A 15,600-nucleotide genomic window follows, 5' to 3' on the forward strand; every position below is an offset into this window, starting at 1 on the left:
AATAATAATAATAATAATAATAATAATAATAATAATAATAATAATAATAATAATTTAAGACTCAGGTTTTCAACCTAACCTGGAGCATAAGGTACTGGTAAAAGTCTGTAATTTGTATGAACACATAATTCACAAATGCTTTAGGAACAAAACTCTCATGCTTTAAATGGACAACAATCATGCTGGTATAGCAATACAAGCACACAAATTCAGTACATTCCAACAATTTTACTGCCACTTTTTCACCTATGGAAATTACATTATATTACAAAATAACAAAAGTCAAACGAACACTGCAAATTACCTTGAAACAGTGAGCCCACATAGTTTTGTATGAAGTATCAGTCATTGCAGACATCCGTGTATCTGGATGAGCTAAATCTACCAATCCTACACAAACATCTCTCAAACTAGCCGACATCTTCACAAGCTCATCCACAGAAAATGGAAAGTGAGAAACAGCATTTGCAGGAACATGGACTTCACCAGTTTCATCTTAAACAAAAGGAAATCAAATAATGATTTTTGAACAAAATCTGTTTTGAAGAAAACAAACCATTGCCTTTTACGATTTAATTTGATATCTTGTATGGCAAACCATTCAAAATAGTAGCTAAATTAAGTACTTTTGCTCTCTAAATGATAGGGGTTGTTCGATAAGTGTAGTATATACTATTTATACCTTTAAATATTTTGAATGTTTATAACAACTGACCTCTCAAAAATAATAATAATAATAATAATAATAATTCCTTTATTCCACAAATACAGTGGGTATTCTATTTACAGATAGCCTTCTACACAGTAGAAGTTGAGGTGCTGCACTGTAGCCTCCCTTGATGTCTATCATTCTGAATGATGGTATCAATCTGGTTGCTCATGCCTATACTTCTGTTCTTCCTATGCCCTTCTTCTAGGATAGTTAGTTCCCAATTGACACCACACTCAACTAATGCATTGTATAAAATTAGTAGTGGCCTTTTTCCTAGAGGTAAATTAATGCATCTTTGTATGTTCTGGGCTTTCTTTCCAACACTCACATTGCATAGAGGGTTGTGTGTCACTAGTGATCATGACTTCTAAATCTTTATAATTCCCAATGGACACCACACTCAACTAATGCAATGTATAAAATTAGTAGTGGCCTTTTTCCTAGAGGTAAATTAACGCATCCTTGTACGTTCTGGGCTTTCTTTCCAACACTCATACATTGCAGAGAGGGTTGTAGGTCACTAGTGATAATGACCTCTAAACACTTCTCTTAATGAGAATTCTCTATGTTAACAAATATTTTACAGTTGGTACCCATGTTTTTAAGATTAATGCAAATCATTTTGCATTTATCAAAGTTGAAAAACCTTCAGGCATAGTAATGACACTTCATCTCCCTTCTCCTTGCCTTCTTGCAACAGTTCTGCTACTTTGTTGTCATCATTACAGATACCAACCAGCTTATTTTCCCATGGGGCTGGATCATTTACAGAGATAACAAAGGGCAAAGGACCCAGCAATAAACTATGAAGCATGCTAACTATTTTTTTGCCAACCAGAGATGTTCCACTGATGAGTCTTGTGTCAATCTCATGTTACCTATGACACCTAGATTTCTATTTTGCATTAATTTTTTGGTACCTTGTCAAATACCTTCAGAAAATCTAAATTACAGCATATCTACTACCCTGCTTTTACCACATGAACTAAAAATATTGTGGAAGAAGTCTAAAATGCTGGTTATGCAAAATCTTCTATCAAAGATTTTTTGGCATTAAAAGTCTCATTCTATTGTATGCTATACTAGATTTAGAGTATTTTCACTAGTAGTGAGTCAGGTTGAAACATCTACAGTATCCTAATTCATCCTTATCACCCTCATTGAGCAATGGTATATTTTGCTTTTCTTTGCTCCAAGAATGCTTTGTAAATGTTACTGAAGTGAGAAGCAGTTTCTTCTGCTTCCTTGGTCACACTTGCATGGAGACCATCTGAACCTGGGGGTGCTCATTTTGGTTCAACGTTGTTCTTACTTTCAAAGTTCCTATTTATTTTCAATTCCCATTTTCTTACTTGCTCATTTCCTTGGTGTAACTGTTAGGACACACATGACCTATAGTAATGCAAAATAAATGATTGAGAAAACACTGTCTAAAACCACAAGACCCTAGAGACAGTAGTTCAAAGACTGATGTGGTGTGGAAAATGGACGCGCAAGGAAGACATATGTTAAGAATGCATAACTTGTATACACACCGCAACCAATAATTTTTGAGGGACTCATTCACTCACTGTATTCTGGTGTAAGATGATGGCTATAATGATCTGTCAGTAAATGGAAAGACTAACTCTGTACAGTATAGCAAAAAATATCCTCAATATGGAATTTAAGATGTGTGAAGATTTTTAACCTCCTCCAATGTGTGTGAATAGCATCATAAAGAATGATCCATAATGCAATAAGGTAAGTTCAATGTAATTGATTTAAAAACTCAACTAGAGTGTGAGAAAAGGGTTGGCACCTGAGCCTTTTCCTTATAAAAAAATAAAATTAAAATGGAGGACTTATATTTGTGTAAGAACAAATGACTAGAAGATCTAGCAGCAAAAGGAAAACAAACAGCTTTCTGAATCCAGCTGCTAGCAATAAGATTCCTTACTGTAGGAAAATAACATTTAGTTTTGTTTTACATGGCACACAGTAGGCAGAATTAATTTTTTTGGGGGGGCAATTTCAGTCACATTCAGCACTGCTTCCTGCCTGTTGCATTCATCAGTTCCCTTTGGTCTCTTTCACCAAACAATGCAATTTCTTTTTCATCTTGATTCCGCTTTCACCTCTATAGTAAGATCTGCACTAATCAAGATATAGATACAGGATTTTCTAAAATGAGTTTAGAGAGATGGCAGGGTATTTCTCTCATGACAAGTATATGAAACACCTTTAGTGATAAAAACACTGTGGCTTTTGGAATCTCACCTAAACTCCAAAGCACCTAAAAGTTCATGCAATCTGCTGACAAAGTTTTCAATATAACCTTGTGAATAAAATTCCCCTAACACCAAAACACTGTTGTAAGTAAAGGACATAGTAAATTAAAATTTATAATATAATTTAATAGAGACTGAGCAAAATATACAACCAATTCCAGTACGAGATTGCATCTGAAGGATAAAGACAATCTATAAAATTTTGTCTCATAGGGACACTGTATAAATTTCAAAACTTCTTTAAAATGCAAAAATCTATCAAGTCAACTGACCTTGATCACCCAGAAACTCTGAGTCATGTACAGTAGACAGAACAGCAGTCAGTGTTGCACAAAATGTAGCAAGTAAAGGAACTAAGGTGTCTCTTTCTACAGGTGCAAGTGGAGAACCACGTGCCAACACCTGAAGCAAAGGTGACCCTCGATTATCTGTAAGACAAACAAACAATTCAAATGAATGTACTTTTACTGAATATACAGTACATTCATAAAATTCATATATTTTAGAAAATAAAATTATTGCTAAGGTGTATAATATAACAACAGCTTACATTTTATGACCCTAAGTTGCAATAAAACAAACTTGAAACTCATATAAGCACAACCATCAATTAACTGGCAAGTACTACAAACTTAACTATACCAACGTAAAATATTCAAAATTATAATAATAAAAATTAGAATTTTCTTAACTAAAAGACTGATTCAACTATCTAATGATAATAATCACCTGGTTCAACTCCCAAACATTAATAATTTAACCATATACTCACTGAAGGCAGAGGATGAATTATTTATATGACCTACTAAAGGTGCACCTTGCTGCAAGCTAGATAATACCGTCCACATAGATCGAAGTAAATGACGTCTTGCGACAACACTGTACAGTAGCCTGTAATGCAAATGGAAACATAAAGCTCAAATTTTTCTTATTTATCATACAATGTCACCCAGAAAAGAAAATTGATGAGAATGAGCTGATTGTAAGTAACCTCATTTGAGACACACACACACACACATACACACACTCTCTCTCATATATATATATATACAGTATATAAAATGTGCAGCTGAAAAAGAAGAGAAATTAGGTGATTGTATTATTAAAAGGCTTAAAAAGCTAACATAAAACAGATGGTTCTAGCATTTCTTAACACCATTTTTACCTTTAAAATTCACCACAGGGAGATAACAGTTTTAGGTTTTAAGCAGCACACCATACACATTGCTCCTTTTCTTTATAGAGTTTCTTTGACCATCTGCTGCACTGCTTTATATCTTTTACCTCCCATCCATTTCCCTTGACCTCTTCCTGCCTAACTGTTGAGCTTTTTCAAAAGTTTACCTTGCACAAATTTTCACATCTCATACACAAACAAATTCCTCAAGAAAGCCTATGTTGACCTGTGCCACAGACATGAAGTGAATTCATTATGTTCGCTGCAACAAATGTACTACAGTGACAAACATACTGTGCACTTTTTACCTGACTAAGCTGTTTTTGTTTGCAGCACTAGGCAGGCTGCTACAGCAACCAGTTTGTTGTTTTCTAGTATCAGGTTCAATGCTATTAATTTTGCTAGGAATTTTACCTTGCCTACAATTAGAAAGTGGAATAGTTTGCCTAGTGAAGTTGTGGAATCTTCTGATCTCCATATTTTTAAGCAAGGAGCAAATTCATTCCTGCTCTCTCCTGACATCTCAATTCCATCATATTTATCAACTTTCCCTAAACCTTCTCTCTCTACAGGCTGATTAACCCTCTCGCAATTAAGGGGGTTCCTATAGCGCTACCTGGTACGCGACTTATGCTGTGGAGGGAAAAGTGGGGCTCGCGAGGAAAAGTTTCTTTGTAAAAATCGATACATCCAAACTATAACTGATACACACTTCTGATTTGTTTTATGATGTCAGCAAATGATTGAATTTTTTCCTAAAGCAATCAGAAAATCTTTGCAAGGCTTTGAAATAATAAAAAAGACATGATGAACATGAAATTTCTAAGGAAAATCATAGATATTTTTTTGAAATAATCATGAAAAATATAATAATTAGGTTTGGGAGTTTATTTTATACGTAAATAGTGTGGAAATGTTTGGACTTTCACGTAAAAGCAATCATTTTGCTACAAATGTGTTTGCTAATTAGCTGTTACCGATTAAAAAATTCTAATTTCTTAAGGAGTGCAATTTTCAGATTTTCCAACCTACTTATGTTGATGTTTCGTATCATACCTAAGTTAGGAATAAAGATAAAAAAAATAAAGCAGGCATTAGAAAGCTGAATAAATTTCCTATAGAACGCACAAAAGAAAGATATATGTATTGTTAGAACAAAACCGAGCAATTGTCGTTAGATTACGGACAATCTTTTTTTTTTCTAAAAAAATATACGGCAACAATTATTATATAGAAACGTTGATATTTTTACATTTTGCTGTTCAGCACGATAAAGTACAAAGAATGGCCATTCAAATGACACATAATACATGCACATTAAAGTTACGGATGCACAAACAGGCGTACAATAAATTACCTACACATGCATAAATTCCAGCCAAACTACGGCGTTCAACACACACATATATATATATATATATATATATATATATATATATATATATATATATACATATATATATATATATATATATATATATATATATATATATATATATATATATGCTGAGATTTTTCGTAATCACTCGGTAATAAATAATGCTAGAAAAAAGTGAAAACTGCGTTTTCTTGTAGGTCCAAGATCTGCCCATGCAATGGTGCAGTCCTCGTGTTCTTCGGATGACTCCGTTTTTTTTTTTTTTCTTTTTTGGTGAATTTCCCCCGAAAATAACTTATGGATGACGCAGAAATCGCATTAACGGAGCACTTACGGCAAAAATTTATTGACACGGTTTCGCGTCATCGGATCACCAGAGGGTTAATGCTGACTCTGTCCATAAGGGTTTTCAGCTGGAGATTTAAAGAAAGAAGAAAGTCTAAAAATGTGATTCATTTATCTCATTTTATAATTCTGCTAAAATAATTAGTTGCATAATGCCCTGGAACCAGCACTTACAAACATAATCAGAGCCCAATCACCCTCTCCACCCACATAAAACTGGGAGCAAAGGAAGTGGATGCTTCATGACTCAGCTGATAGACCTATGTACACTGCCTTCCCTAGCTCACATGGACAGTATGGGCACATACCAATGAATACCTACCATTATCTACCATACTCTGAGAGGAGCATGAACTTAAGATAACACAAAGAGGTGACCATGGATACAGCTGCCCTCAAATTTTTCAACTCTTACAAACTTCAGTCTTTCAAGAGACTGGCCTATTGCTACTTCAGACTTAATCCATACTCATAATCCTTGCCATACTTTTTCTTTTTCATTCATGAGGCACTGGGACAACAATCCCACTGGCCCCTTAAAAGCCCCTTAAAAAAAAATCTCGGTCTGCCTTTCAAACACTAAGCATCAATTATTGTACAATGATGATTTGCTGATCTTCTACTTTTCACTTTTACATTTTGATATCCTTTCTTCAAAGAAATGAAGCTGAAGGTTAAATAAAAACAGCGATTTGTTCCTCATGATACCATTATTACTTTGAATTACTTTAACAATCGAGAACATCTAGTCCCATGTCTAAGCACTCAGGGGTTGCCAAGAGGATTAGTTCTTAAATGAGAGGTAAAGATCAGAGAAATGAGAAGTTAAGAAGTAGAACAGGAAAGGAGGAGGAGGAGGAGACAAAATGAACACATAAACAGAAAAGGTTGCTGCAAAGGACCTTTAGTACCATCTACAGTATATCATGTAAGGTACTCTGTAAGTGGTATCCTCCTAAAGGGTATACAGTATACCTCATAACATGAGGCAGGAATCGCCAAAAAGCAACAAACAACAGACTCTGATAGTTGACAGCTGAAACTCCTACTTTCCTGCACCAAGTGGTTCAATTAATTTTGGTTCACTAGATGATGCTCCAAGTAATAACCAACAGTTTGCTCAAAGTGGAAAAGGGTTTGTTTAAAAAAATATTGAATGTTCATTTCCATGAGACATGAGCTAAAATTAACAAACAAAATCTACTGATGTTCATGGTTAAACACTTACCGGCATTGATGAAGCTGGAATGAAGGTGCTGTTAAAAGATGATGTGTAAGTTTGGCAAACTGCAGTAAAACTTCTGGACAGACTTGTCGTTCAACGTTATTTAGCAGCCAGCCAACATGCTCCGTGTCATTCACTATGGAAACACATTCCTCTGCCATCTGAAGAGGAATAAAATAAAATTAAGCCTCTACTAAAAAATTTTTTTTTAAATCATTGGTAACCATTAACTTCAAATGGGACTAGATAAACTACTATCATTTAGACAAAATTTTTAAAGTTTAAACATTCATCTCTAACATAGCTTTTTTTTTATCTATAACAACTTTTATGCACAGCAATTTCAACAGATCACTTCATTAAAAGGAATATGAAATGGAGAATTCACAGTAATAAAAAGTTGTAGTAGGTCAAAACCAATCCTCTCTGGAAGTTTTTAATTTGCAACAATGAACTAAAAAGCATTTTTCTTACATTACTGCTTCTTTTTTTCCAATACTCTATGAAGATCTAATCTAGCTACATTGTGGGCGTTCCTATGGCTGACCATTAAGTTTTTATACATGTTTCGTCAGGCTTTGTTACTTCTTGGATTCTCAGTACAGAATAATTTTTTCACAGAATATTCCTGTAAGATATACAAATTTGTTCTTGAAATGAATGCAGACAATATTTACCCATCTAACCTTGATATAAATGTTAAACAGGGCTTATGAATAGGGCCAAAGCTATAACTATATTTATAGTTGTTTGATGAAATTAGTTTACCTATGCCAGAATGAAATCTTGCCCAAAGTACTAGAATCCTGCAATTCACTTAAAATTCTGTTAACTTTGCAAGTAACTGCTTAGCCGTTGCCAAAATTATTCCTGAAAAATTTCTCATTAGTTAAACTCACCAAGTTGACTCTTATACATAGGTTTATACTATATATTTGTAATAGCCTCAATGACCTCTTAATTTCTCAATGTAGTCACATTGTTTGGATATGCTTCTTACTACAAAGCCTAAAACCCAAATGAAGAAACAAATGAAGAAATCCTCATAATCAAATGGTGAAGGTTAACCCCACTCTGAAATACAGCTGATCCTCTTAAAACCAGCATTCTGTGGTCCAGAAACTCCCATGCTTCGGCTTGATTTTGAATCAGCCGTCATTAGTTCATTGCGCTGCCACAAGGGCGGCACCACGTATTGTTTACAACTTCCCGACAGCAAAAATCTGCCATATCTCTTTTGTTTTTATAAAAATAATTGTTAGTAATGAAAATAAGCGAAGTCAAATATGTTTTTGATATTAACTTTAAATGAATAAATACATTTTTTTAAAGATTCCACTTGAGAAGGCCCTACCAAGTCAAAACTTTTAATCAAAACAATGAGACATTTGGTAACATGAAAATGCCTTACTCTTAAGAGTGCTTGAAAGAATTATAGGTGATACATTTTTTATCACTTTTTTTTTATAGCTGTATATTTACCCACTCGATATGCCACCCTTGAGATTGGATGATGCTAGAGGTAAGAAGTGCAAGCATTAATCTTTATCTATGCTAGAAAATGTTTCTCCCGTTAGCAAATGTTTAGTGTTTACTTTCCTCAATAGATGGTGGTGTGATTTGTTTATGTTTTGACGGCAATGTTCAAATGCACTGAGTGATCACCGAAATTCATTCTTTATTTTTGTAATTTCACTACCCTCTACAGTCAAAATAAAGGACAAAGAAACTAACTGCAATATTATGAAGATGGTAAATCTAGGAGATGAAAATCACTGATAATACTCTGCAGAGTCTAAGAAAAGTTAAGTACTGTAGTTGACTTATGGTTAGGCTGACTCGGGAATGTAGGCTAAATGTGTTAAATAAAGTACACTATTTTAAAGAAAATTATACATTAAGAAGTTATAAAATGATATAGCGAAAATATATGAGTAATAAAATGATAAAAAGCCATGTCAGAACTTAGCCAAGTAGTAGGCTAAGTCGGCAACTAGGCTATTTGTATGTGGAATTAGCTTGCAAGACTGTTTACACAGGGCTTAATATTTTAGGGATGTATTCTATATTCTAGGATTTTCTGTGGTCCAGCAGTGGCCTGGTCCCAAGGTTCCCAGATTTAAGAGGTTGGACTGTACTGTAAGCCAATCCAAATCCTGCTACAAGTGGTCAAGTTTCATCATTTAGGTCTTAGGCTTTGTAGTACTGAGAATGTTTGTTTATTTTAGACTGAACCAGCCTTGTGCTGGCATGGGCTCTTACTCTAGGGCTGCCCGTGCTCGAGGAGGAAAGAGATCTTTGTGGATATTACAATACTATATACATATCTGGTAAAAAAAAAAAAAAAAAAGAGACCCAAAGATTATGTATATATTATTCGAATATCTTTCATAACCATTCTCAAGTTTTAACTTAATATAAACAAATAAAAATGACAGAGACCTTTACTTCCTAAGAATATAATGAAATCACAGAGGAAAATCTTAAAAGTAACAACTGCAGTGACTATGAATTTCAGAGGTATAGAGAAAAGCTGTTTACCTTTCTTAAAACTGGGTCAACTGGGATAGATGATTCCATTGCATCTTCATCATCTGAGTCAACTTCATTAACTTCATTCACCAGATAACCAGTAGTTTCACCTAACAACTCGCTCACAGTTCGCAAGTAATTACACAGGGCAAGCGCATTAGGAAATTCTGTAAACAAAATATATTTATTAATTAAAAATTTATAAAACCTATTTTTGAAATTTTGTTTCTTAAAATACACGACACAGCCTTACAATAAACAGCATTTTCATTTTGTTACCTCAAAAGGGGCAAGACAACCAACACTATGGCATTACATCTGTCAACTGACAAATGTTTGTCTGACCATGCTCTGACAGGTTTGACACTTCACAGACCAGACCTTCTGACCACTTGGTAGAGGACAAAGTGAACTTGTGAAACAAGATTTATACAGCTAGGTCAAGGGCTTATTGTATGACCCATCATCCACAAAGTCTCAAATGTTGCGGCAATTTATAGGAACTTCACATCTGATGTGGTACAATGGGGAGAGAAACCACAAATCACAGGAATTCAAAATACATCATCACTGCCTATACAACTGATTTACTTATTTTTTGCCCTTCTGATATTTATTTCATAAGATTAAAATAACTTTCATTAAATCAGAAACAGACCATAACAATCTCAGATTATCACACTTTTTGAAAATGAAGATCAAGTAAACAGCGCTGTGAGGACAGGAGAACGTTGTTTACAAGACTTCTGTGGTGCTCTCATTTGACTGTATATTGTGCATCAGTAAGAATTAAGCAGTCGTAGTGAGGATATCCAGCTGTACTCTTACATTTCTTTCAACATCTTGATGAGCCATTTCCAAGAAACTTTTGGGCAACCAAATGTGCTGTCAGTCTTCATGTAGTTTTAGAACAACTGCTTTATAACTTTTCATGGGAAACAAGAATATTAGTGATTTTATTCAAGTGTTTAGTGCTGTGAATATTAAGAAATGTGGAGCTGTTACCAAGGCAGAGAAAGTTGGCAAAATTCTGGCTCTTAAAATAAAATTGAACACTGTGTAATGAAACAAAGATGCCAATAAAGACCCTTGGTCCCTCTCTTGGCTGTATCACCAGTCATTCACAACGTGAATGCTGTTCTTACATTTGTTAGTTTGTATCCTCATTTACTGAAAAGAGGATCACCAAGATGCATGACCCAGTTATTCATCATGATTAAGGATAAAAAAGTAAGATCAGCATATCAAACTACAGAAGAAAATTAGATTTTAAAAAGATCCCTCCTCTTCAGAGATAATGTTCCCAGCCATCCCATGTTAGTGGATAATTAGTCTGGGAATATTATTGACATTTTTTGCACCTCATAACAGAACATCTCTCCTGTTGTCTTAGGGCCAGAGCATTATTTCTGCACTCAAGGTTTAATCAGTGGCATATGATGAAGAACTCGGTCCAATTTCTTGACACTATCCATGACAAAACAGGGAGTACTGAAGAATTTTAATGTGAAAGTTGTTAGTAACTTGAAATAAGGCCAGAAATCAGTTACAACTTCATAGGCCTCCTTTCCGTGGACAGCAACTATAAAACCATTATTAGGTTGTTGAATGAGGTCTGTTTCAATAATGCAGACATTATCAATTTTAACAGTTTTTCTTAACATTTCTTACATCACCTCCAACTTTTTCACAGACTATGCAACAAATCGTAATCCTCCACAATTACAGTTTTTTAATCCAGCCCTCTTTTTTTGTTGTAATATCATTGTTAAGCTCTTTTCCAATTCTCCTGGTCCTATCTCTCTCCATAAGGTTTTCATAATTATATTCATGTAAACTTATCAATGACTGGCTCTCCACCTGCTTTTCAGCAACATATAAAATTTCAAGCACATGCATTTTGAGGACAAATTATCAATGGATATTCTATAGTGATGTAAACAAAATGACATATAACGATTTTGAAAATAAGTTTACAACTTACAATTTACAAGAAATAATCATAGCAAAGCAATACAACCAACAAATTTCTTAAGTCCTAGATTTTGGAAAGACAAGTACACAACCCACTTTTCCTTTCAATACAATTTCTTACTGACTATGAGAAAATATAAAACTAGAAATCCAAGAAACAGGATTCAAACCTAAGCAGATCTACATGAAATTATTAAAACACTTACCAACATTAGTATGAACAATCATGAGAAGTGAATATAAGAGTGATGGAGCTGGAGAAACTTTTAGGAAATTTTGTATCAGACAATTATTGGGATTCCCAAGAAATGAGAAGATTCGGTCGACAGGTAATTTCACACTGGATTCATTCGCCAAGCAGGGTATGACAAAATTACGGATTTGAGTATGTGCTGCTTTCCCAAACACCTCTTGACAGAATCCCTCAATAACACATGACCTGCAATCAATATAAAATATGTTTTATTTCAATATATTAACATTACATCTAATACATAAGCATATAACTTCTTATGATAATTTGCAAATATACAATATCTCACTATGAGAAAAACAACTTACATCAACGTTGAATTTCCAGTTAAGGAAGCAAAATGGATGGGCTTCAGCAAGAGCTTCAAAAGGGAATCCGCTAAGGGTGTTGGAGCAGCATCAATTGTTTCATAAACGTCAGGTACACGAGAGAGGATGAGCTGCACAATCTGTTTGTGGTAACCTGGAAGAAAAATCAGTTTTATACTGAACTGAATGAATTCTCTAAAACCTAAAAATTAATTATTCAACCACATTTATTAGGCTATTCCTATGAACACCATGTACAAAAAACTGCTTATAAATTTACCTACCTTCCTGAAGGCAAATTAATAAATGTTATCAAGAATCAAGGAATTTTGGATTATTATAACTTAAAAATAAATTCTGGTTTGTGCTTAGGACAGAGCTTTGTGCTATTTTTCCCTACATCGCTCACAAATTTTAATTACACTGCCATGACAATGATATCCACTGAGTATTATCTATTATACTGTTCTACTTTTTATACCTACACTACTACATTTGTGAATAATATCTCCATTTTGTCATTCCCGCTTATGCTTTCTTGTTGATACCCCTGGATAAAAAAGTGAAATAGTTCAGTGCTGTCATGTGTAAGAAAAGAAGAAATATTTAAAGAATACTCCATACTCGGTGCATGTGTAAACAAAAGAAAAAAATATGCATGTATTAGGAAGAAACTAATGAAATAAGGCATACAAAAGGCAGTACAAGTGTATGTAGAGTGGCATCAGGGAAGGAATATATGGAAAGGGAGACATGGTGGTGGGATCAAGGTGAACAATAACCAATTGAAGAGAACCCTCAAGCTCTGATGCAGGACAAGAAGAGGAAGGAGGATAAAAAGCAGGAGGAATGGTCCAAGACAAAGAGTTAGGAGAATGTAATCAGAATCTCAACACAACACAGAGGAAAGAGAGAATGTTCAGGATGGCAACATAGCTGAAAAATTATGGAAAATACCGTATTTTCTGGCGTTAGACACATTTTTAAAATTTTTAAATGTATCAAAAAACTTCCCTCCATCCAATGCAGCCCTATTATGGATGGGAGACCAAGCACCCTGGGTGGGCAAAAAAATTGTTGCTAATAATAAAACATTGAAAAACAAGCCTAATTATTGCAGTAAATTGTGTTAATAATAATAAAACATTGAAAACAAGCCAAATTATCAGTCCGTTATCACAAACTTATGAAAAATTGCTTCTGATACACTGGAAGTTAGCCTGTCAACCATTCGTAATGAGTGGATGCAAAGAAAATCACAGCGCCGCCCTGGTGGCCTGTCGCAGTAACACAAACGCTTATTTATGGTAAATTTCATACAGAGCCCATACTTTATTCCAGTATACTCTCACAACATTGTACTTCATGCACAGAATCATACATTTTTCCTTACAAAATCACTTTAAAATATCTTTCAATAAATGTATGATGAAACATACTAAAATTGTTTTTTTTTTCACAAAATATCCTTGTAAAATAGGGGTGCATCTTATGCAAGGGTGCGTCTTATACGCCGGAAAATATGGTATATGAAAGGGGCAATGTATACAAAAGATGGAGGTTTAAATGCTGAAACTCAAAAGAGAGACAATGGAATAGGTGAAGCAGTACTCTGAAAATCTTCTGAATGATGAAAATGAATACAGACTGGAAGATGGGCAATAGGTAAGACAACATCCAAGGAAGTTCAAAGAGCCCCTGGAAAGATGAAGAATGGTAAAACCCAAAGCCATCAGGAATACTTGGCAATTTGCTGAAAGAAGACCTGCTAAAGGAAGGGGTAGGACATGAAAAGTAGACAAAGCATAAAACAGTAATAAATATTCAGCATCCAGAAGAAAAAGACAAGGCATATGCTTTTTGACTGTCAGTAACGAGATATCCACTTACCAAAACACTAAGATAGATTCTGGGCTAACATTCTGTATGAACCCCTGGAGACTACTGCATAACCATTTGAAAGTTCACTTCTCAAGTTTCATTGATATCCAAAGGTGATTATGTTGCCATTTTCAAATGAAAACAGTGACTTAGATGATTTGCACATCATCTCTACAACACAGATATTACCACAACATTAAAAATTTTTTCTATTTAGTAAAAATGCAGTACACAAACTGTATCTTCCTAAGAAGTAAAAATACTATGAGTACTCCAGTCCTAAAACCACAATAAATGATCAAAATATAACTTCAAAAAACCCAAGAAACCCAAGTCGATGCTACTTAGTCAACAGTTCAAACAAAGTCTTAGCTACTTGATTTAACATCAAAAAAGGTAAATCTGCATATATATATATATAGATATAGATACATTACCTCTAGTAATCATATATGAATACAATGATGTTAAGAACAGTTGCTGATCGCTTGCAGACAATTTTGTACCCCAACTTTCAGTGGAAGTCATGATTTCTAATAACCTCAAGGAAGGGGCATGCGCCATGGGGACTTCTAAGAAAAGAAATTAAATACACATCAAGATACGACCTTGAAAATATACAGCAAATTAATTAGCATCTTACAAAGCTGTAATGAAATTCTAATTCATATTTACAGGTACTGTACAAGCAGTTGGTTAGATGACAACTGCAGTAATACCATTTTAACAAGAATACATTTGAATTACAAATGTTAACAAAAAAATCCAGTGTGTGCTTACAAAAGAAAATTTTCAAATAAAATATCCAATATATCAAATGACTTAAGTCTAAAAAGTCCATCTAGAGAGATAAAGTATTACCATTGACAGAATGAGTGATAACATCCATAGACATATTCACAAGCCTTGGAAGCAAATACATCCACTGATTTAAAGATGAACAAACCCAAGCTGATAAAATACGATTTTCCCGCACCACCATCTGACATGTGAGGAGCTGTACAAATTAAAAAGATTCTGTAGTTATCGATCAGAAGTTGTGTTGTTAACAATAACAGAGCTATTCATAATAAATAATTTACATGAAATAAACAGTTTAATTATACACAGGTAGGGGCAAAAACAATCAGATGTCTACAGTACTAAAAACCTAATTATTCATAAGTTTTAAGAAAGAACCCATCATGAAAGTATTTTGGTTATTTGGAACATTTCCAAACACTCTGGGATGAATGTAACAAACTACATGCTCTCAAATGAGGCCAATTAGTCATCTGGAGTGTGTGTGATGCTTTAGGTGGGAGGATTAACAATGTCACTTTGAGATAAAGGATCACAGCTGACAATAACAATCTATTTTTCTGAAATCCCTACCAGGGACTTTTTGCTCTTGCTCTTTTGTCAGCACGAAACAGAGCTTGGAGGTATGCTGTTGCCGGAATCTAAATGTTGAGCAGAGTGACTAAGGAAGTCTTGATTGATATGCAAGAGTTTGTTGTCAATGCAGCATACAGGACCTGGACCATCTCTGCCAAGAAAGCTCTA

General features: G+C 34.3%; 1 protein-coding gene across 3 annotated transcripts in view; it reads right to left on the minus strand.

Annotated features, from left to right (window-relative positions):
* LOC136838567 (ubiquitin-protein ligase E3C) overlaps positions 1-15,600 on the minus strand; it is a 416,786-nt gene that overhangs the window by 22,848 nt on the left and 378,338 nt on the right. For all 3 annotated transcript variants that reach the window (XM_067103711.1, XM_067103710.1, XM_067103709.1), the window contains 9 exons: positions 14,917-15,052; positions 14,493-14,627; positions 12,175-12,328; positions 11,820-12,052; positions 9,649-9,806; positions 7,111-7,268; positions 3,755-3,873; positions 3,255-3,410; positions 305-495 (listed from right to left, as the gene is read on the minus strand). In XM_067103711.1, the coding sequence (XP_066959812.1) occupies positions 305-495; positions 3,255-3,410; positions 3,755-3,873; positions 7,111-7,268; positions 9,649-9,806; positions 11,820-12,052; positions 12,175-12,328; positions 14,493-14,627; positions 14,917-15,052 (1,440 nt within the window). The remainder of the gene's footprint in view (positions 1-304; positions 496-3,254; positions 3,411-3,754; positions 3,874-7,110; positions 7,269-9,648; positions 9,807-11,819; positions 12,053-12,174; positions 12,329-14,492; positions 14,628-14,916; positions 15,053-15,600) is intronic.

Source organism: Macrobrachium rosenbergii, chromosome 5 (genome assembly GCF_040412425.1).
Source record: "Macrobrachium rosenbergii isolate ZJJX-2024 chromosome 5, ASM4041242v1, whole genome shotgun sequence".
Lineage (NCBI taxonomy): Eukaryota > Metazoa > Arthropoda > Malacostraca > Decapoda > Palaemonidae > Macrobrachium > Macrobrachium rosenbergii.